Below are 24,792 nucleotides of genomic sequence, written 5' to 3'. Positions count from 1 at the left end.
TTTTGGTATATTTCTGAAGACCGTTACGTAAACAACGACGCGTGTTAAATTCGACGTCAGTTTGAAAATAATTTTAAAAAACTCATCTCGTCTCCATAATCCATGCCATCGTGGTCATTATAATATTTGTTTGGCCCGACTTCCAAAGACAACAATATAAAGGTCGTGCTAAAAAAATCGCAGTGCCGTGTTTATTATTATTTTCCAGACGCGTAACCGCCGTAACCTTTAACCCGGTTGCCAAAGATTATCATGCGTGTACAGTGTACACATAGGTGGTGGGAAAGAATAATAATATAAAACGTCGTAGTGTGCAATAAATACGTTCAGCCGCGGATTGCCTCTTCAATAATCGTAGATAGGTCATTGCTGTTGTTTCAAATCGGGATAGACACTGGCTGGCAGCCCATTACAATTTGCGTGCGCAATCTAAATATAGGTTTTCAGCGGTTTCGCGAGTGTCTCGTGAAAATATATAATATAATGTACGGAATTAATAATCCCGTATAATATTATGTACCTACTTGTGTGAGCAGCTATTAAATCAGTACATTAATTCTGCGCGCGACATGCAATCCGCAGCTGCAGTGGTCCTGTTTTTGTTGTCCGGTTTCGCGGTCTGTGCCGAGACTGCAGAGGATGGGGAACGCATCACCGTCGGTAAGTCATCGATTGAGTACCTATAATAATATTTTATTAAACGCTTATACTAGCTATTGTCTACTTATTACCAACTATAAAATTGTTTTAAAAATCGTGTTCATATCATCGTTATTATTGTGTACTGCAGTTGGTTTGTTTCCTTCCGAAGATTCAATAGAACAAATGGCTTTTGAATTAGCCATACATAAAGTAAACTTAGATCCAACACTTTCAGACGTCAAACTTGAAGGCCGAGTAGAAATCGTCGACATCAACGATGGTTATCAGACTAGCAAAAAAGGTAAGCGATTATTCCCACTTCAAAGATTAGAATATAATTAAGTATGACAAATATTAGGCAGAAATTATGCAGTATATTATATATTATGTTGGATAGGGTGGGACTATCGGCCTCCGAAAAAAAATATAATAATCTTTTCAGAATTTTATATATTTACTTTAGCTTATAGAGATCTTTACCTTCGTAGATATGTAAGTATCGATTTTATATATTTTCACATCCGTTTTACGCCACATTATTCGATTATCATCACTATACAGTGTGCGAATCTCTCGAGTCTGGCATTGGAGCTATATTCGGTCCCACAGGCTACGAGTCATCGGCTATAGTCCAATCGATATGCAATTCGATGGAAATCCCCCATATCGAAACCCATTGGAAAATGAACCCGAGACAACAACCAAACTATTACATGAACGTCTATCCGGATCCGGTGACCCTCAGTCGCGGATATACAGCCATCGTCCGTGACATGGATTGGACTTCCTTTACTTTGTTGTACCAACGAGACGAAGGACTCTTAAGGTTGCAGCACTTAATCCAAGATTATTCTGAACTAACCAAATTATCAGATACCGAATTATCGGCTATTACTCTTATTAAGTTACCCGAAAATAACGATTTCCGGTAGGCAAAAAGAATAATGCATTTAAACATCATTTGGCGTTAGAATTAATAACTTAACAAAACAATTTTTCAGACCTATGCTGAAAGAGGTAAAAAAATCTCTAGAGAGTCATATTGTCCTAGATTGTGATACGAATATAATATTAACTGTATTGGAGCAAGCTGAAGATGTAGGCCTAATGGACGATTATCACAGTTTTATTATTACTTCTCTGGTTAGTTGAAAAAAAAACATTAATTTGGTTGCATTTAAATGCTTATTATTTATTAACCATTATTTAATTTTAAACCTCTCAGTTACAATATTAAGTGTTGTGACTATAATTTGAAAACAATAGTTATTAATTTTCCATTTTCTTCAAAAATGTATATAGTAGTTTGTGATTTATTAATAGGTAATTTTATTACATTTTTTTAGATTCTGAAAGGAGTGATGAATTGATTTTACAATGATGTGTGTTTTTTTTATACTAATTATTAATAATTATTATTGACACTGAATTACTGTAAATTACCTAATGATGCGTTGTTTTTCAAACACACATTTTAAATTATATTCACATTTAGCTATTTTGGGTTTATTTTAATTACATAATATGAATATTATATATATTATCTAGTTTTATATTTATTTTATTATAGTATATAATACATAATATTAGTTCATGTATCTATTAATTGGATATATCTTATGTATTCAGAATACATTTAACTTTATATTGGAGAATAAGACATTTTTTATACTTATTCCATCACTTTCTGATAAATTTAAATATTTATTTTTAATATGTATTTTATATTTCTGAATTATGTTACTTTATTTGAATAATGTTTAAATGTTTTTAAGGATGCACACACCATAAATTATGGCCACTTACAGTTTAAACGTACCAATATCACTGCAGTGAAATTAATAGATCCGTCAAGTCCAACAGTGACTAGTATAATGGCCGATCTCGAATTCGTTCAACAAAGAATGAATTTGGATATGGAAGTATTTCGTGCAGATACTATTACAGTAATAAATATATATTATTGTTAAATGAACGAAAACAGAATTTTTTTTATATTACAATCAGGTTAACGCGTTATTGATGTTTGATGCAGTCAATGTGTATGCTAAAGCATTGCGTGGTATTGGAGGCACTAAAGTAATCAAGGCTGAATCTAACAGTTGTGCAAATAGATCAAATACGGGATGGTCTAGTGGATTTAGTCTTATCAACTTCATGAGAGTCGTAAGTCACTGATATCAAACAATCACGTGTCTGATACTTAATTCAATAGGGAAAAACAATTTAGAATTCTGAGCTAAACGATCAATATATTGGTCTTATATTTATTTCGAAGCAGTAAGAATTTTAAAAAATAACTTAAATGGTGATTTTTTTGGAAAAAATTAAATATCATTAGAATAGGTACTTTAGGCAATTAAAAGTAAAATGAATATTATTGTATTATGTATAGGAGTGTCTTTTAAATATTTAGTATATTGAAGCGATTTATGAAGTAATATATAAACAATAAATATTATTGTTTAGGTTCAGTATAGTACTGCAATTCGGTCATTTTAATCAACTCTCCAATAAGTTTAATACACTAATATTTTAATAAATGGTAACATAGGACATAATATGTTTTATTAATTTATTTAAAATAAAATAAAATTTAAATAAATAAGAAAAATATAACTGACAAACAGTACGAGATAGGATTGGTTACCTACTAATATATTAATATGATGATAAAGTATAGCCGTATAGGTTAATACCTAATGGTATTGCAAAATGTTGGATATGTTGTATTGCGTCAATTAAAAACCATTCGGTGTTTAGATAGAAGTCGACGGTCTTACAGGCAAATTACGATTTGACCAAAATTCCGGATACAGAAGTTATTTTACATTGGAAATGGTTGAGCTGACAAATACGGGATTCAAAAAGATCGGCGTCTGGGATCCACAAAACGAAATGTCGTACACGAGAACTAGGAATCAGATGTTAGACGATCTAGTGAACGCAAACATGAACAAGACTTTCATTGTTGCTTCAAAAATTGTTAGTTACGGGTACACCAGAAATTATATATGGTGCTAAAATATTTAATTGTTAACGTTATATTTATATAGACCGAACCGTATATGATGTTGAAAATAGATCATAAAGATCGCATTGGCAACGACAAGTACGAAGGATACGTAGTAGATTTGATACGTATGATTTCGGAAGAGATCAACATCACTTACGAGTTTAAATTACGGAACGATGGTAACGGCAAAAAAGACAAGAAGACTGGAAAATGGGATGGACTTATCGGAGAAGTTCATGAATTGGTAACTATTATGATGTTATGACTGTTATGTGTATTCAGTACTATTATCAGTTATCACATTATAGGTATTTATTTAAATACTTATAAATTATAAATGTAAATATTTTTATTTGTATTGAATACTTTTATAATAAATTTATATAATATACCTATTATAGTATTTTAATTGTATTTTAATATACTTATTTATATCAAATATAAATATAATTTTTTAATGGTATGAACTATGAATACATAAAGTTTTGGTGCTGAGTAGTTTATTTTATTTTATTTTTCCAGTAATTTTTTTTAAAACGTGTTTATTTTTTTAAATCTGCAATAGATCATTCGATTATTAATAATAGTATACATATTATTATCTTAATTTTTTTCATGTATATTTTTAACAAATAAAATAATTAATTACAGAAGTAACTCATTAAAAAAATAATATGATATAACAAAAAATATTTCATATGTACTATAAACCTATTTATAGTACTACCTATAGTCGTAGTTGTAAAATATATTTGAAAACTTACTACATAAATCCATCCAACAAAACAATATCCAATAAGTATTTAAAATATTTCAAACATAATGTACCTGAGATTTGAGTGGGTTTTTAAATAAATATTCCAATGATTTTTTATTTATAGAGAGCTGACTTAGCGGTTTGTGATCTGACCATCACACACGACAGGAGGACCGCGGTTGATTTCACGACTCCTTTCATGAATTTAGGTATAGCAATAGCTAATATGTATGCTCATCTAGCTTATAAATCATTTTAAACTTTACCAACCTTTGTATTTTGCGAGTTGTGAATTACGACCACCAATAATGATAATTATTGAATAATATAATAAACTTGAAATAATAGGAATCAGCATTTTGTTCAGTAAACCGAAAGAACCAGAAACGAATTTATTCTCTTTCACACAACCTTTATCGTTTCACGTATGGATATATACCGCAACTGCATATTTAGGTCTATCAATTATTCTTTATATATTAGCTAGGTTAGTATGTATATAAATATTATAAAAAAACTTTTGTTTCAAAAGTGTATAAATATATATATATATATATAACTCATTATTATTATTTTTAGAATAACTCCTAATGAGTGGCAAAATCCTCATCCGTGTGCAACAGAGCCCGAAGAACTCGAAAACTCATTATCCTTGATAAATTGTCTATGGTTTTCTTTAGGTTCTATATTATGTCAGGGGAGTGAAGTATTGCCAAGGTAAATATAATATGTAAATATTCAAATGATAACATATAGATACACTCATTAGATATAAAATGTCGGCGATATTAATCATTTGAACACATTTCTAAGTTATATTTTTATGTATTATTATTTATATGGGTAATATTCTAATTATTACTTACACAGTTACACAGTTATATACACATATTAGTGGCACACAGAATGGGTAGATTTCCGGTCACCTCCCTCACATAATATAATATCGTACCAGCTACCTACTTTAATTTACCTTCATATAGATAATAAATAATAATTAAGATGTACTATAATATTTAAATGAATGTTGGTAAAAATACAATGTTATTTGAATAAATTTCTCTATTATACCATTTCCACACCATTCCAATTCCAACTTCCCCCCCCCCCCAAAAAAAAAACCTACAAATCAGTTCAGGCTGCAACACTTATACTACTATTACATGTTTATAATTTGTTCTTGTATAATTTAATGAAACTCGATGCAATTTCTTCATTTTCATTACAGCATTGGCACTATAATTAAATCCAATTTAACTTCCATATCATTGTCATAGTATAATACTATAATATGATTACTGATACTACAATTTTGATCACGCGGCGTTTTTGATAGGCAATTTAGCTACATTGTCATTATTTTTTAAATAATACATATTATATTATTTGACCTATTTTTGCGCCAATGGATAATAATACCAGTTACATATTTACGGAGGGAAATACAGGGGATAGATATCTTTGATATATTTTTATTTTTATAATGATATAGATTTTTAATAGTGTTTTATTTATTTGTGGGGAAATAAGATAATATTACAGAAATACAGAATTCAATTTCAAATTTCAAATTCTATACTTAATTATAATATTGAGTGTTGATATAGTACCTGAAAATATTTAAGTCAATGACCGTCGTCCATCATAAGCTGCTTATTATTAATAACCATGTTTTTAATAATAAGCGTTTGATTGCTATTTTGAGGCAATAGCTCGTGGATCTGTACTAAATGATAAACATTATGTAATATTAAAATATTCAGCCCGTTACGTTTTAATACATTAAAAATTTAAAACATATTGCAGGGTGAGAGCATGTATTAATCGGCACATGTGTTATAAGTTACAATAAATATTGTAATATCTAAAATATAAATATATATTTTGATTCAAAGTTCTAAATAATTCCAACAATACAACTGCAGAATATAGATGAAATGCTAAAATAGAGTTATTTTCATTATTTATTATTGCATCGCTTTATTCTTATAGGGCAACTCACAATACATTAAAGTAGCACACTCACATTAGGGCACTTTGATGATTTTCCGATTTTCGTTGACTTGTGGTTATATTTAGTGTTCGAATAATCGAGATTTCGAGTTTCTACAAATGTTTACCGTAATTTTTGTTTAAATTTAAAAACAACTGGTTTAATGGCTTAATTATTCAAAATGTATATATACATAATAGATAATAAATACTTTATACTACTATCGTCCTACATACAAAGTTGTTTATTTATTTAACTTATTTTAATTTATCACTTTGATTTTTGTTTAAAGTAAATAGTTTTATTAATACGTGTGCGTATTTACTAATTATATGAATCCTAAACATTTTTAAGAAACAGTTGTATAATGTTGATAATAAGCATAAAACCCTCCTCCTCTACTGTGAAATTATATGTTTTCCAACGTATACTATCCTTCTTGACAAATTCCTTATTACACCACTGAGTATATTATATTATGTTTATTCTGTGTTACAAATGTATCTAAATGATTGTAAAAAAAATGTTCTAGAGCTTTTTCGACGAGAGTGTGCGCGTCGATGTGGTGGTTTTTTGCATTAATCGTAACTCAATCATACACTGCTAATTGGACCGCGTTTTTAACATCGAGTAGAAAAGAATCTGCAATCAAAAGAGTTGAGGATCTAGATAAACAATCAGCCATCAAATATGGATGCGTTAGAGGTCAATCTACTGCTGGATTTTTTGAGGTTACATCAAATTTGTTATTTGCTTACGATTTACTATTCATTTTTTTAAATGTTGAATAAATGTTTTTGATTTAGAACTCTGACGTGAATCTTTATCAAAAAATGTTTAGCGTAATGGAAACATATGGTGACACAGTAATGATGTTTGACAACAAACAAGGTGTAGACCGAGTAAAAAAAGAAAGAGAAGCATATGCGTTTTTCATGGAATCTAGTACAATCGAGTATGAAGTCCAAAGAAATTGTGATCTGACAGAAGTAGGAACGTGGTTAGATAACAAAGCATATGGAATTGCAATGCCTTTTAGTAAGTAACTGTCTAATATATCTTAATGTGCAGTAGGTACACTTAAAACAATTTTTGTGATAAAATTATATTTAGATAGGTGCTAAATGTATACTTTTTAAAAAACTAATTCAATAATTTTTAATTTGGTACATAAATGTTATTACTTAAATGTGACTTTGTGACTATCTAACCATGCATAAAATTATCATTCATAATTGTAGAGAAATTCATTAACATATGTAATAGTTTAATTCTTAATTTTAATCATTAATACTAGTAGATATTGTATTTCTGATGTACCTAATGATACAATTTATGTCTGGTTTAATATAAATATATATATATTTAGATGCTCCACATAGAACGGCAGTCAGTATGGCGTTATTAAAACTTTCCGAATCGGGGAAGCTTATGGAACTAAAAGACAAATGGTGGTCGGTATCTGAAGAAAAAATGTGTCCAGTAATATTTTTTATCGATAATAATGTTGAAATATATTATTTAAATTGATTATATTTTAGGTACCTAAAAACGACTCAGCAGAATTAGATGTAAGCGAAGTGGGAGGGATGTTTGTCATCCTAATTTTGGGGTGTATGTTAGGATTGATATTCTCTCTATTGGAATTCTTATGGAACATTCGGAAAGTAGCAGTCGCAGAAAAAGTAATATTATAATTATTAGTTATAATTAATTTTACATTATTTTGTATTATAGTTACATATTTCAATATTTGTGTAGGTACACTAATACCATATTACCATTTCTATTATGCAACATAATTAAAATAATAAGCAACAATAGAATTAAAATAATTTATATTTTTTATTTCATTATTAAGGATGAGTATAAACAAATTACCAATATTTCTTTTATTTAGCATTTATAGTTGTTTGAGTTTTTGGAAGAATATTTATAATTTTTCAGATCAAGAATTAACATTTAAATATATATACTTTTATAGATATTGATCTATAACTGAAAAAAAACTGCTCATCTCACACACGGAATTCACAAGATAATTATTTCAAGATACATTTCTATCTCAATACAATTGCCAGTTTATTAGCACTTTCATAGGCACAACAATTTGTTTTTCTTTTAAGATGAGGACGTACAAATATAATATATAATACTTAATCAATGATGTCATTTTCGATTTATAATTAAATCAAATCAATTAAATTATGACAATAAACACGTCTGCTTTAAGATAACGGATAAACAAAACATATAAAATAATATCGGAAGTTATTTAGTTATTAGTGTTAACTGATTATTGTGATATTAATATTCAATAGGTACATAAAACTAGAGTTGTGTAGTTCCCATAGATATATAAAAAAAGGAGTTGTTCCTTATCACCAATAGCAAGGCCACAACCAATGTCTAAAATCAGATACCCTTGCTCTTCTCTCCCACCCCGTTCTGCGATACTAAGTATTACATAACAATATAAATAATAAAATATTATCCTCTATTATAATAATCTTTTTGCAGTTATCGCCGTGGGACGCATTCAAGTTGGAACTGAAATTTGTGCTTAAATTCCATTATTCGACTAAACCAGTCAGGCACACAACATATTCGAACGAACCGTCTTCAGAAGACTAAATTTACATATATATATATATACATAGATGTATTTAAATTAAGAAAAAAATTATGTCTTTTGCGTGAAAACAAGATTTACAAATTCATAGTAGCATGTGAATCTTAAAACTATTATTTTGACCATACATTCAGTTAATGCCTTTACAATTTATTAATCAAACTATTTATCACAACTGTTGAATTTTAATTATACATGTTTAATCTAGTTTTATATTTTCATTGTTCCTATCGTATTTTCCTTTTAACTTCAAAAAATAGTCAAAGATTAGTATTGACTCATTGGACATTGATCAATTATGACTAACTATAAATATTAATATGTTTACTGATACTTTTTTTCACTAATATATTTTTTGGTAAGTACTTTATAATTATAAGTAAATTTCCAAAACAAAGATGACAATGGTATAATTTAAAATATTTACTTATTTTAACTAAAAGAATTTTATAATGTTCCAAAATAGGAAACCTAATTTATTTATTTCCTCATATTTTCTAAATTGGTTTGATAAACTTAAAATCATACAAAGACTCAAGATATCCTAGCACAAATAAGCCTGTGACCTGTCAAAAGACAGTTAAATTAATGTTTTAATTAATAGTAAGTATAAAACATTTAAAGAACTTAAATAGAAGTTTTATCAAATAATATTAACTGTAATTATGACGAAATAACTTTAAAATTTATTGATGATATAATAAATTTAAAAAACATTACAAAAATTTGCCAAATATTGTAAAATTAATAAAAATTTGAATATTCAAAACTAAGGTGTTATACAGGGTTGCAAAATATAATAAAAAATGTCATTTAAGTTTGGCTTAAAAGAATAACACAAATTAGTATAATTAAATATAAATATTTTTATGGGTGTGTTTTAAGTTTAAATTTAAACGTACCTAATTGGATATTCATATACATAATATAATAAGATTTAGATTCTGAGTAGAACAATGAATGTATTAATTTCTAATGAAATATATTTTTTTTTGTTTATATAATCATCTTTTATAGAGCAAGAAAAATGCTTTGACTTTCAATTTAAGAGGTAGTTTCTGATAGAAAATGGGATTTTATCGGACAATATTGGTAATTTGAAAGAACCTAGAGTTAAAAAAAACATTTTTCCCGTACTTTAAAAACAACCGTAAAAACAAAAACAAATAATTGTAGATACTTTAAATTCTCATTAAAATATTATATCATTATTTTTTTTATACATATAATAACATTTTAAAAATATTTTAACTTTTTTGAGCTTTTTATGAAATTATTAACGACTGATAAAATATACTTGTGAGTTGTGATAATATAAGCTGACGGAAGACCGTCTCCGCTTAGAATCGTTTTTTATGCAATGAATCAATGAATAAAAATTTAACACATTTATTACAGTGACCTACTTATAATGAAGTATGGTACATCCAACGCCTACAACTGTAGAAATACAACTTAACGGTTACCTAGTTGTCCGCTTTTCTAAACTTTACTCAACAATATAAATAAATAGTCAATATTACTTGATCTATCATAATTTTAGTATTCCGGCGAGATATTAAAGGAATAAATAAGTAAATACATAACTCACTACAGCCGAATATTCACAAACTACCGTTTTAGACTTAAGCGTGACAACTGTGCGCATGACGGTTGGCTCGATGCCCGAAAATCGTCAAAAATTTGTGTCTAATGAATAGGAGGAAATAGCTGATGAGCGTGTGTTGCGGCGGCGGTGACGGCTATCGTCTAAAATTATCGCCTCGTGTGTCCCTGGCTCTTTCACTGGAGTGTAGGAGGAAATAATTATATTTCATTCTTGTTCAGTGTGCAGTGTGCTTCCGAGTTCTGAACCATATGGTAGAGATATGTATGCAATCGTCGTAAAGATATGTACGTCGATTGCGTTGCTACTGCTCGTGGCGGCTTCCGAAGACGACATCAAGCCATTGGCTGGCAACAAAATCGTAAAAATCGGTTGGTCTTAATCTGTATAATATCATATTTTTGTTTTCATCAAAATCATTGTTAAATTATTAGCGTTAATTGGGGCACTTAGAGGGGCGTAAACACGTAGTCCCCAAATATTTCGTAACTTAACTTAACTGGTTTAAAAAAGTGATTGAAATGTCATATAATCGAAGTATATTAAAATAAATAAATATAGAAAAGTTTAAATTTGGCATATTATATTATTATAGGTATAAAATATTTTATTTTGTTACAGTTGCGTTGTTTGACGAGAACGATGATTCCGTCAATCAATTGGCGTACAACGTGAGCGCAAAAATTGTTAATATTATGGACACGGTATTACCTAAAAACAGAATAGTCCAAAGGTCTGAATACGTCGTAAACGATATGTATAACGTGACACGTGTTGGTAAGGAAATAAATAAATTAAATAACGACTCCTTATAATAAATACATTAAATACTAGTATAATGCATTATAAATATAGGTTTGCTTTTGTAGATAATTAATAGTTAGGTAGGTATATATAATAATTGTATTACTTAATTTATTTAAAAAAATAGGTAATTTATTGGAAATATACAATACAATATTTTTATTAAGTATAACTAGATAAAAAAAATTTAGTTTAAGTAAAACTTATTGAAACTGATACATTATACAAATGTATTATCTTAATAATTATATAATAACTAATAACTAAACGAAATCAAAATGTATCATACACAAATTAAATTTTGATTTTGTGTTTGTTTTTTGATTCTACGCGCTATATGAATACACACGGACTTTTTTTTGGTAACTGCCTATTAAAGTATGCGACACGTTGAAGCTTGGAATCGCAGCATTTATTGATGGAACCGATGACGAAGACGTTGAAAATGTGATCAGATCTATTAGCACCCGTACGCAAATACCATTCATTGAAACGCATTGGAAAAAATTTCACCGACCTCCCGATCCTTACTCCATCAATATTTATCCTGATCCGTCACTTTTGGCACAGGCAAGTATATAATATTATATTGTAGGTCCGAAATTGACAATACTTATTACACGATATATATGTAATATAATATTATATATATATATATATATATATACGATCAGTGTTGGTTATCAACCCTAAAAGGCATAAACGCTGTCGATAGCTGGATCGTATCCTCTTCGAATCTTTTTTTTAAGCCTGTACAAGGAAAAAAGGGTATAATATTGTCCGCAAGCTTTTTTAATATGTTTAAAAATAGTATTCGATTACACCCCCTCATTTGGGATTTAGTATAAAATACAAAACCACACCACGTGGTACTAACAATTCAAAATGTATACAGGCCATAAGAGATATAATATTGGATATGGATTGGGAGTCTTTCACTGCTATATATCAAAGTCCAGAAAGTTTGATTAGACTTAAAGCTCTATTAATGCATTTTGATTACGGACAAAAGGCTCCGGGAAAATCTATTAAAATCATTCAAATTCCACCAACGGACGACTTTCGGTAATCCTTCAAACAGACATGATCACTATCTCATTGATTCATCTTTGATGTATTTACAAACAATAACAATAATAATAATACATTATAGGCCGTTGTTCAAGGAATTAAAATTGTCCGGTGAAAAACACATTATATTAGATTATGAAGTCGAACACATCACGCACATACTGAGACAAGCGGAAGAAGTTCACTTTATGGGAGATTACCAAAGCTACGTCATTACAAATTTGGTGAGTTAGAGGGATATGTTACAAAATGATCACAAATATTATCTATATTATTCATCACTATCGTGGCACATAGTGGTATTATTATAATAATATTTATAACATTGTCCCGTTTCAGGATGCGCACACGCTAAGTTTCGAAGAGTTCCATAAATCGATGGCCAATATAACTTTGATCCGATTAATAGACCCAGAAAATCAGCACGTCAGAAATGCCGTCGAGGAAATCGTGTTCAATGAACAAAAAAACGGAAGGATTAGTGTTTTATCTCCAAATACGATCAAAGTAAGCATGTGTGAATAATTGGTATATTCTAAGTAGACTGTAGAGGTATTATTGATACCAAGATACTTACCGATAGTGTTACAAAGTACTACAAAATACTTTTTTTTATCAAATAGATCAAATTTAAAAGTAACTGCATACCAATTATTTATATTATTTATATTGAATACTAAATTTTTATTGTCTGATGGTTGGTTTAATTTTTTTAGTAATGAAAAATTGATCGTGTTTTATTATGTATTAGCTATATAGAATTATAGAAATGTAGAAAAATATAAATTATAAATAAATTATTTATAGGTACTTAAAATGTATTTTAAATATGTATAGAAAGTATTAGAATAAGTATTAGTTGGTAGTTGGTACATTACTAAAATACACTAGACAAAATAGTTTCGTTGAGTATTTTAATACAATTTCAAAACATTCTTTACGTCAGAATCCTTTGTGTTAAGTTTTATTTTTAACGCGATTTAGAAAACAATTATAGTAAAAGGAATTACTCATTAGGTTATATAACGTCTTTAAGATTTTATTACAAAAATATTAGCGTATTAATTGCTTACGCAGTAATTATTTGAAATTTTTTAAAAGTTTTAAAAAAAATTACTGGAAAGTTCTAAAAAAATTAAATAAATACCCTTATTTCGATCTCCTATATACATATAAAATTACTACATGATATTTTTAAGCTTATTTGTAATTCAAAAAGCACAGGACTGCATACCATTTAATAACAAATCAATAGCTATCCACTCCACTTAGAATTTAAAATATGTGAATATAATAATAATAATATTATGACTAATTTTGGCATCCGATCAAAAAATCATAACAACCATGCAATGGATACTCCTAGAGTCGAAATAGACACTGAAAATATACAATTCAATTTTCTTACACGAAATATATATAATATAATTATATTGTATAGGTACTATTAGACATTATCGTGTATTATATTTATAATAAAATATTATCATTGTTTAATTTTTCATGTACAGACAAAAACTGCGTTGATGTACGACGCGGTTAACTTTTTCGCAACCTCGCTCCATGGTTTAGTAGCTACGCAAACTATGGGGCCGACGAGAATCGCTTGCGACGACATAAAACCATGGGTACACGGATACAGTCTAATCAATTACATGAGAGTGGTAAGATAAAATTTTATCGTTTTATTGGAAAAATTCCTTCGGAAATTATTGCTGTCTACTAAAATACCTACCTAAATTGTGGTGGTCAATATACAGATGGAGTTGAACGGATTGACAGGAAAAATGAGATTTGATGCCGAGACAGGCAACAGAAATTACTTCAAAGTAGATGTAGTCCGAGTGCAAGAGAGTAAAAAACATCGTTTGGGATCTTGGGACCCGTTAGAGGGGATGACGCTGACAAGATCGGCATCGGAAATGAACTTAGAATTCGCCCAATCAATTACGAACAAAACGTTTATTGTCGTTGGTAAATTAGTGAGTATATAATCCAACTATATACGTCCATAGATAAACTTATAACTTGAGTGCACTTTATTAGTGTATGAAGGGTCCATTCAATACAATACACTCATTATTTCAGAAATATTAACATTTTTTTAAAATATTTGTATTAGTTTTACATGTTCTTAAGCAGTATAAAACAACATTTTTTTATTATTATCCTTTTATACTCTTTTAAAGTTTTAAATGATAATGAAGATTTTTAATTTCATATTTTTAAGCGAAATATTATTTGGAATATTTGTTTGCAAGTAATTTATTAATTATAAATTTATAGATTATACCTATAAATAATTTCAAGTTCATCACGCCACTACATAATAACATGATTGAAAATTCAGAACCGATAAAAATCTTTAAATAAATAACAGGTACAACCATATCTGATGAGATGCAATGCCACGGAAAAAGGAATGGACAAAGACGAAGAATGTTTTGAAGGTTTCGCGTATGACTTGGTCGAGGAAATGGCCAAGTACAATGGATTTAAATTCAAATTTACCACAAACCAAGATTATGGAACTATGCAAAAGACTGGCAAGTGGAGTGGTATGATTGGAGAGCTGCAGTCTATGGTGAGCCATATATAGCCTAATTTCTAATATCTTCAATAAGTGATTATGTGTATAAAATATAGTCAATGTAATATTAGAATAGGTATAACATTATACCTAGTTATACTTTGGTCCATTCTACAATAATTACCACTGATTATGCATAAATTCGCGCTAAAAAAAGATTGCAAAACTATACACATAGGATAATGTTTTAAACATGTGACATGTGAACATTATCTTATAATAGTTGATTTTGAAAAAGAAAAAAAAATATTTTAACTTAATTTTTTTCAAATTAGTACGTGATTTTAGTGTATTATACTAGAGCGTGATCTAGAATTTTAATTTCATTATCTGATAACTATTTATTATTTTAAAGATATTGTAAATTTTTTTTTTTTTTTAAAAACACAAAATCCGTTTTATTGACAATCTATTTATCTATTATTCGAGGGTTTTTATGTCACACTCATCTAAACACGTATAATACTGTAGTAAGTATACTTCTTATACTATATATATTTGATACTCGTGTATATTATGTGATACGTACGAATGGCTATTTGATTTTTGATCATTTTTGTTGATTGTGTGGGACGTTGCAGCGAGCTGATCTAGCGATATGTGACCTTACGATCACTTTCGACCGGCGAAACGCTGTCGACTTCACAACGCCATTCATGACGCTAGGTATAAGCATACTATACGCAAAACCGGAGAAGAAGAAACCACAACTATTCTGGTTCCTGAACCCACTGTCGTTCAGCGTCTGGATGTACACAGCAACCGCGTACCTGGGCGTGTCGTTGTTCTTGTTTATGTTAGCCAGGTAATCGAGAAATGAAAAAAATTCGTATTTATTTAAACAGTTTGCAGACAGAAACCGCGCCGCTGGCCTAAACGCGTCATAATGGTCATAGTCCGCCATCGTGTAACTCATCCGCCACTGACGTGTATCGTGACACAGTGTGTACATAAACCATCTATGTATATCCTTATATATAAAGTTATATATATGATGTATCATATATATAATATAATGCAATGTAATAATTATATGCCGGATTAAAAAATAATACCCAATTTGTATATTCATAGGCGAAAATTGTTTGATATATCTCCCATGGGGAGGGTTGAAGATCTTAAACTCAACCCTCGACTACAATAAAATTAAAAAATGATTTCATTGTAAAGAATAAAACCCACAATCTTTGCATATATTATATGTATATAATGGTTTTGTAGACGAACTATCAAAAATTTGTATGCTTGACCTAACCTAACCTTCTTATACGAGTAGTGCCACCCCATATAAAATTTTTAATTTTTTAAATAATTAAAATATTAATGGAACAATCAGGTTAGATTAGGTAATCGAAATATACCTATTGTAATAGAACACATACATTTTGAACTAAAAATAACATAACAGTAAATATTTCAAAAAACCAAACAAATAAAAAAAGTTATTTTAAAAAAAATTAACCTAACCTGCAAGTTTTTATTAAGTAAAAAATAAATGTAGTTTAATATTAAAATAATTAGTATAAGTATAACTGTATAGAGTGTAGGTTATGTATATAACTGTATTAGTAATTACAATTTTAAATTTGGAGCCATTCCTCTTAAATACTCTTATAAATCATAACCTGGATCAGCTAAGAGTCTCTATTGCACTTCTTTTAAACGTATATTTTAGGATTGTATTTTTTGCCATATCTAAAAAAATATTATATAAAATAATTTGGTATCTAATAATTAACTTTTCTTTGACCAAAAAACCTATTTACATTTCGACTAGGTATATTAATAAAATATTCGACCATTCGTTTTTCGACTATAAAACGATTCGATCACATGATAATTCGATCACTTAACCGTCGACCAAATGACTCACCGTTTTATCAAAGATTTGTACCATTTACAGTTAATTTAGAGGACCAACAATATTACATATGAAATTGTTATTCCAATATTTACATTTAATTGCAATATTTACAATGGAAACAATATTACATACAGGAATAGTTAATATTATTTTTATAAAAATTTGAATTTGTTTCCTCTTAGAATTACATTTTTAAAATAATCGCGCAACTATATAACTGTATGGTCTTCAGTGTAGACTGTACGACTATTAATTTTACCACAATATTATATAGTTATACAAATATCAATAAATCATTATACGGTTATCTTGAATTTTACCATTGATTCATTTATAAACTACTTTATGTAACATAATATATATATACAATATAATAAATATAATATACATTTTCTGTACTTTACATTGTAATTTGTTAATACATATGTTAATGTGTCCGATGTTACTGCGTATCATTTGGCATTAACCACAGCCAATCCGAATGTAATCGGTATTCAGTAGACAAACATAATCAAAGGTATATAATTGGATATTATAATTAAGTATTTCTGTCACATAGGCACTAGTCCAAAATAATAAATAGATTATTAAGTACTATTAGGTACTCAAAATACAATATAGACCAGTGATTCTCAAACTGGGAGCCGCCAACAATTTTTATAGACCTGCCAAGTTAAATGTATTATAATTAATGTTAATACAATAAATTTATCGAGTACTTATTATTTTTATTTTAATACAATAATAATCATATTGATTTGGCCATAGTTTTAAATACTATCATAATAAAAAGTTCGCTCTAAGTCTTGGTAACATTATAGGGAGTCGCGCGTGGTCCCAAAAAGATTGAGAACCATTGATATAGAAAATGTATCAATAATAAATAAATATACATTAATATTTTTGTATTTATTTAACTTTATTATTATATTATATACTGCAGATACATCGCCTATTACCTGGCGACAGCATATATATTAATAATGTGTAGTAATATAATTTAATGATTCAGTATCATAACCTATCCGGCTATCCACATTACCCATTCAAAATTTTCAAAGATAGTTTATATGTCCGACCATTCAACCAGTAAGATGTCAACTATTACGTCATATTTTGGTTTAAAATATTAAAATTTTTTTGTTTACAAGTTTGAAATGTTGCTTTATATCATTTGGTTTAAAAGATTTAACTCCCCCCCCCCTAATTGATTCAAAATTCAAATAGGTAGGTGGTATTTTCCATTAACCTGATCCAAACAAATCCTGTAGCCCGCAGTTCCTGCTCATAATAAGCTATCAAAACTTTTGCTACATTCGGGGTAGAAAACCCCTATATACCCATTGTGCCTCCACCCGATTTTCGCCTATGAATATAATATTAAATAATTATTATTGTTATTATTATTTCGCTTAATAGTCATCGATTTAGGCGGGTTGAGTTGAGTTTTTTTTCCATAACATCGTCGAACACAATAGTATTTTCTGTAGACGACTAACATCCCGTGTAAATATATTATTACATCTAAACATATTTACAAATCGTCCGTTTTGTTACATATATATCTATATATAGTATATACATATAACATATTACGTCTATAACAATAAACAATAACATAATATTATATGCGAGGCCTCGGTGAATGTATATATACACACAAATTATTATGATCGCGGGAGACGCCGTGGACTACTATATATTTTAGGTATATTGGTATACATTAGGCGCGTGTAGGTATCTGCCGCAATTGGCCCAGACCGTTGTGGAACTGTTTTCAGAATGACACCGTTCGAATGGGAACTCCCGCACCCGGTCAAGCCCGGAGACAACACGATGGAGAATTCGATGACGCTGCTCAACTGCCTGTGGTTTTCGATCGGTTCCGTACTGTGTGCCGGATGCGAAGTCCTACCCAAGTGAGCGCAAACCAATATTTGCCGATGGCTGCACGCGTGATATATACTGCACTGTGCCACTAAAATATACATAATTATTAATTATATACATATATAATATATATATTTATATATATATATGTTTTACGAAATGTTTAACATACGTATTATTATATTTTGAATAATAATTTGTTATACTGAGTGGCAGGTCGAGATTTTTCGATTTCCATAGTAAAGTTATATAAAGAATCTACTATGCCACTCTACAGTTGCATCCTGTACAACACTCATATATATAATGTGTTAATTAATTAGAAAGTCGAAGTAACCCGTTTTTAAAAAATTAAAAACATTTGTTACGGTTTTTTTTTTATAAATCATGGTTAAAGGGTGCCAACCAACTCGTATCTGTAATATTATACCCATACCATTTCACACTACATCATGAATTCATGAATTAATAGGTTACTGACTTTCCAACCAATCAAATTAACATATATTGTATATACTGTATGAGCTATATGCACTTATAATTGACAATTGTGCAGTTTGCATTGCTTGCCAGTTTGGCAGTTTGTGTGTGGGTGTGTACTTTTATGATTTGAATGCGCTATGAGTTTTTATCGCCATAATCAACCGCAGCTATATATCTGCAGTGGTATATTTATTAGATTTTCCTCAATAATAGCAGAATATAATATAAAATAATATATTAATATCATAATCAAAAACAATGTCTATATGTCAATATTTCTAAGATAGTTAAAAACCTTATATAGACAAAATTATTTAAAAAAAAAAATGTATTTCAAACTTTAATTTAAAAAGGAAGGTGGGATATAATATAAAACATTTTGTTCTACTATACATATACTAGCCTGGAAATAATTTCTTTAATTTAAATTTTTTCAAAAATAAATGTAGTATTAAATCTGAAATCATTTATATCTACGGTAAAAAATTCCGAATTAAATCTTGTATGAAAATACAAATTATCGATAAATTTATCGTTTAATACTTTGTATAATATTATACCTTATAAGTTTATGTAACTATTGTACTTACTATCTACCCACAGGAAGATAATATGATTTGAAAAAATGTTTTTGTCATTTTTAAAATCCTATAAACTCATATACATTATTATTATTCTGTCTGTCGCCCACCGCCCACTATAAATATACCACTGATCGAGCTTTATATATTAACACGCTATTTAAATTCGTAGTTATTATTCGTTTAAAATCTATACGCGTGACAATATACATATATGATACATAATACATATTGTACAACAACGAATATCCTATACTTATTATATTATAATTATAATAATATGTAATACTTACATATTATTATATCTAATGTTACGGCGACTATGGTCTGTATGATACGACGCGGAGGCTGCAACAGCAGCGTGTGCTCGCAAACGAAAATCAGCAGCACCACCGTTTGAATGTTATCTATCCCCGTTGATTGTTTGCAGAATTACACCCAACGAATGGCACGATCCACAGCCGTGGAAAGACGGTAACAACGAGCTTGAGACTAGGCTTAATGTGGCTAATTTGATATGGTTCAGTTGCGGCACCATGTTGCAACAGGGTTCCGATATATCACCTCAGTAAGGCAACAACACGCGAACCTAACACAGTGTTTATATACATAATATATAGTATATACCGACAGTAGATTCTTATCGTGTCGAACTAAATTAAAATCGTCTTCGAGCTGATATTACAGTTTTATAGACTCGATATCTCGAAATGTTTCTGATCCTTTTGAAATTTGACATGACAAGAGTTTGCTGTATTTATATTATATATTCTTTATTAATATAATATTACCTATGTACAGGTGATTATATATAGGTGATTAATTTTTATTCAATACTTGTATGGTTGCTTTATATATTATTGTGACTCACAATAATAATTTGTGAAGCAAAAGCGTGTCAAACTATCGTTCTTTTAACATTTAACACTTTAACCTGCACAGTCCGCGTGGAATTCCATTTTAATAATAAGTTTAGAAAATTCCAAGTTTAATAATGAAAGGCTTACTATTATTATATTAGAAGTCTATAGAGTAATAATAATACATCAACATACCTACGAGTATCATATAATTTTATTATAATATTTCCAAAATCATAACGATTTTAATTTTATTAAATCTTTATAAAACAGGTGTATAATACATCGAGAGTGAAAATAAAGTTAATTATAATATTTACTTCTGACTAGGTAAATGTTTTGAGTTATCTATACGTGCTTCACCGTTTTCACATCATCATTATTCGTGAACGATATACTTATGTATACTTTCAAGGCCGAACCTAATGGGGTTTTGGGGTTCAACCCCTCCCCCACCATTAAATTTTTTTCGGTTATGTACCTATTCTATATTAAATTACCTATACAATGTTATAATAAAATTAGAATACATTTTTTTAGCTTAAAACCCCTCTCGAAATTATTTTCTAGTTACGGTCTTGTATACTTAAATATTTTATGTCAGTGTAATGTCGCTGTTTCTTTGCAGCAATAATAATAATATTTTCGTTTCTATTAGGTACCTATGGTACGATGATATTATTGGATTATTGTAAATTAACAAATAATAACTATACAAAAAATATATAAACAGTATTATAATAATTAATATATTCTAATTACCTATACTGCAGTAGATACAATATTACAATAATATCATAAAATGTTTCATAACCAATGTGCTGTGTACGTATATAGGGCAGTATCCACGCGTTTAGTGGCAGGCATGTGGTGGTTTTTCGCGCTGATCATGACCTCATCGTATACCGCCAACCTGACAGCGTCTATTACCAGCGGACGTTTGGAAACACCGATCAAGAACGTCGATGACTTGTCGAAAGACTCGAACATCCAGTACGGCTGTTACGAGGAAGGATCGACGGCCAGTTTTTTTCAGGTCTGCCGCAGTACCGAAATCCGTTATTAAAATACGTCAAAATTATTATTATTACCTATTATTATTATTGTACAACCGACAACAACCGTGTATGATAATATATTAAAAATACTTAAGTAAAAAAAAAAAAAACAGCTGTATAAATAATGACGTTCTATATACATTGTGCAGAGATCGAACTTGAGTTTGTACCAGAGGATGTGGAGCGTGATGGAATCGTCTAACCCGACCGTGTTCACGAAAAGCAACCAGGAGGGCGTGGACCGAGTACTCAAGGGCAAAGGCCGGTACGCGTTTCTCATGGAATCGTCGAGCATCGAGTATCAGACAGAACGCAATTGCAACTTGATGGAGATCGGCAACACGCTCGACTCCAAAGGGTACGGCATAGCAATGCCGATGAGTGAGTATAGTATAGTATATTATAAAATAATATCGTAGTGTAGGTACCTACGGCAAACGGCCAATGTAAAATTTTAAAATTTATACCATCAGAAGTCATCTCTAACAAATTAGTAACAATCATCTACTCCCTCCCTTTCCACTCACCATCACGGTGCTAGTGCAATAAAATATCATTTTCTAGTTTCTATATACCTTATACCTATATACACATAGTCGTATCACTTGCAATTTGATATTTGTAATAATTAGTATTCCTATTGCCTATACCTTACCTATAATCAAAATTATTACCTATCATTATTGCATCCTGCATAACAGCTTTTCCACACCGTTCTTAGTTTTCACTCGCATACATAACAATCGTACATTCGTACGTATATAAACTTTTATTCACTTTTAATATTTTTAACAACTGCACTACGCGTACCTATATATGACTATACAAATTATTAAGTCTTTTAAAACCTTAACACCTACGACGGACCAATGTATAGATACCAAAGCTATCGGAAACTAATAATTCACATTTTTTATTTTTCGCCTAGATAAACTTATATGTGCTTAGTGTATATTGACAATAATAGTTGTATTACCCGATACCACTTCGCTCGAATATAAATCAATCTATCTACTCGTATCTTAGTACCTACCTATATATAATATATATATCGTTTTCCATCATAAAATGGCTTATTCATTAAGTATTACTTTTGAAAATTACAATAAAAAATCGGTTCATCCGTTTATTTTTTTATTTTAAGATTCGCCGTACCGTACGCTGATCAGCGAATCGGTGCTGAGATTACAAGAGTCCGGATTCATGCGAGAGCTTAAAGACAAATGGTGGAAAGTTCAAGGAGACAATAAATGCGAGGTAAGTGCTGTGTATACAGCGGACGACGATTATTTACAAATCGTGTTGTATCGTCTCTATTTAAAATGTTTTTCTTTCTCCGCATAAAGGAAGAAGACGAAAGCGACGAACTCGGTTTTACGAAAATCGGTGGCGTTTTTGTGGTATTGGTTCTCGGATGTTTAATTGCGTTTATGTTTTCTATACTGGAGTTTTTGTGGAACATCCGGAAGGTGGCCATCGAAGAAGAGGTAATACTAAATACAGGGCCACATATAGGTACCTCTATGTGGTATCTTTATATATATTTTATTTTAAGATTTTTCTACAAAAGCATTACCTATTATATTTTATAATATGAAAAAATGGACATTTTAAAGAATCTTGCCCCGCTCACGTCACTACGTTTACCTAATATACGTTCCAGTAGAGACGGGTAGAAGTTGTTCACATAGTTCATCGGGCATCTACCTCATTTTAAATTACCTATACTAAATTTGTATTTTCGTTTTGTTTGACCTATACTCAAAAAATGAGCTCATCAGTCATTTTGTCTGACGGTGAAAATTAAGGTCCGGAGTTTTTGACCGATTGCCAAATACCAACGCGCGATGCAAATTGATACCTCGTCTGTCCTGAACCAAAGTGAATGTGTAATTTATATTTTTGCTCTCGTTTCAGATTACACCGAAAGAAGCGTTGGTTTTAGAATGGAAATTCGCGATGAAATGTGACGGAGGAGTGAAGCCACTTAGACGACGGCATCATGCCGATACAAACTCTGACACGAGCTAAAGAGATGACTACGAACGACATTTAGAATACTATTGTAGGTAAACTATTTTTTTTCCGCCCCATCGGTGATAACAAAATACAAATTTCAATTGAACGATATTCACGAGGTGTAGGAAACTATTAGTATATAACATACGCACACATAGGGAAAATCGACGTGCAAAATCAGAGCACGGCGCGGTAAATAAATATTAAATTAAAAATCTAATGAAAAATAAATTACATTTTGGCGCGTATTTTATAAATCAGAAATTTATTGTTTCAATAATAAATGCGTTAAACCGTTCTATTATTAATTATACCAGTTGTAATTTTTAATCAACTCACCCCGAAATACCCATTGATAATATTTCCTATACAGTATAGATATAAGGTACCTATATAGGTACTCAATCATAACATCTTAAGCGTGTAAGATATACTTATAAACTTAAAAAAAACATTACATAAGACATGTGTGTTTATACGTTTTATAAAACGAAAACCCAAAACAGAAGTTTTGATCCCATCGTAAAGAGGCTTTCTCACGAGGGGTGAGCCTCGCTAATAACTTAACGTTCGTATTGAGGCTCACTGCCTATTCATTTACCGTGAGAACAAAGTTTTAATAAAATTGCTACATAGCAATAGGTATATTATGGCTTTTTACCAATCATTTAATAATGCAAATAAATACATAGAATGACATGAAAAAATAAAAATTGATTGATTTGTATTTGTTAATGACACTTTTTTGTATTTTACTTTTAGGTTCTTAAAATATTCCAAATCACGTGATGTTTAACAACTAACTACATTATGAACAATAATCACTACTGAATGCAGTACGACTGAATAGTATTACACATACATGTAAAATTTATAAAATAAACCAACTCATTAAATATCAAACATATTTTGTAGAGTACTTATTC

At 29.6% G+C, this 24,792-nt stretch overlaps 1 protein-coding gene across 1 annotated transcript; it reads left to right on the top strand.

Moving 5' to 3' along the window:
* Positions 1 to 46: 46 nt before the first annotated feature.
* On the top strand, positions 47 to 24,773 carry LOC114123423 (uncharacterized). The gene is made up of 34 exons (XM_027986382.2): positions 47 to 660; positions 791 to 943; positions 1,204 to 1,570; positions 1,644 to 1,785; positions 2,418 to 2,588; positions 2,650 to 2,808; positions 3,406 to 3,627; positions 3,699 to 3,902; positions 4,540 to 4,624; positions 4,764 to 4,902; positions 4,995 to 5,132; positions 6,941 to 7,139; positions 7,215 to 7,446; positions 7,778 to 7,890; positions 7,950 to 8,093; positions 8,929 to 9,039; positions 10,837 to 11,017; positions 11,268 to 11,423; positions 11,830 to 12,020; positions 12,346 to 12,515; positions 12,604 to 12,745; positions 12,861 to 13,028; positions 14,033 to 14,185; positions 14,282 to 14,503; positions 14,902 to 15,105; positions 15,693 to 15,916; positions 18,757 to 18,894; positions 20,360 to 20,497; positions 21,627 to 21,825; positions 21,997 to 22,228; positions 22,992 to 23,104; positions 23,194 to 23,334; positions 23,765 to 23,916; positions 24,629 to 24,773. Exons 1-33 carry the CDS (start codon positions 570 to 572, stop codon positions 23,876 to 23,878), a joined length of 5,556 nt encoding a protein of 1,851 aa, XP_027842183.2. The 5' UTR covers positions 47 to 569; the 3' UTR covers positions 23,879 to 23,916; positions 24,629 to 24,773.
* The last annotated feature ends 19 nt before the right edge of the window (positions 24,774 to 24,792 follow it).

This window comes from Aphis gossypii, chromosome 3 (assembly GCF_020184175.1).
Source record: "Aphis gossypii isolate Hap1 chromosome 3, ASM2018417v2, whole genome shotgun sequence".
Classification (NCBI taxonomy): Eukaryota; Metazoa; Arthropoda; class Insecta; order Hemiptera; family Aphididae; genus Aphis; species Aphis gossypii.
This window is presented reverse-complemented; position numbering and strand designations above follow the sequence as displayed.

Excerpts from the sequence above, each read along its gene's own strand:
- LOC114123423 (XM_027986382.2), top strand. The coding sequence starts at position 570 with ATGCAATCCGCAGCTGCAGTGGTCCTGTTTTTGTTGTCCGGTTTCGCG. Across the intron at positions 2,589-2,649 it reads TTCGTGCAGATACTATTACA|GTTAACGCGTTATTGATGTT; the intron begins GTAATAAATATA and ends TATTACAATCAG. Across the intron at positions 12,746-12,860 it reads GCTACGTCATTACAAATTTG|GATGCGCACACGCTAAGTTT; the intron begins GTGAGTTAGAGG and ends GTCCCGTTTCAG.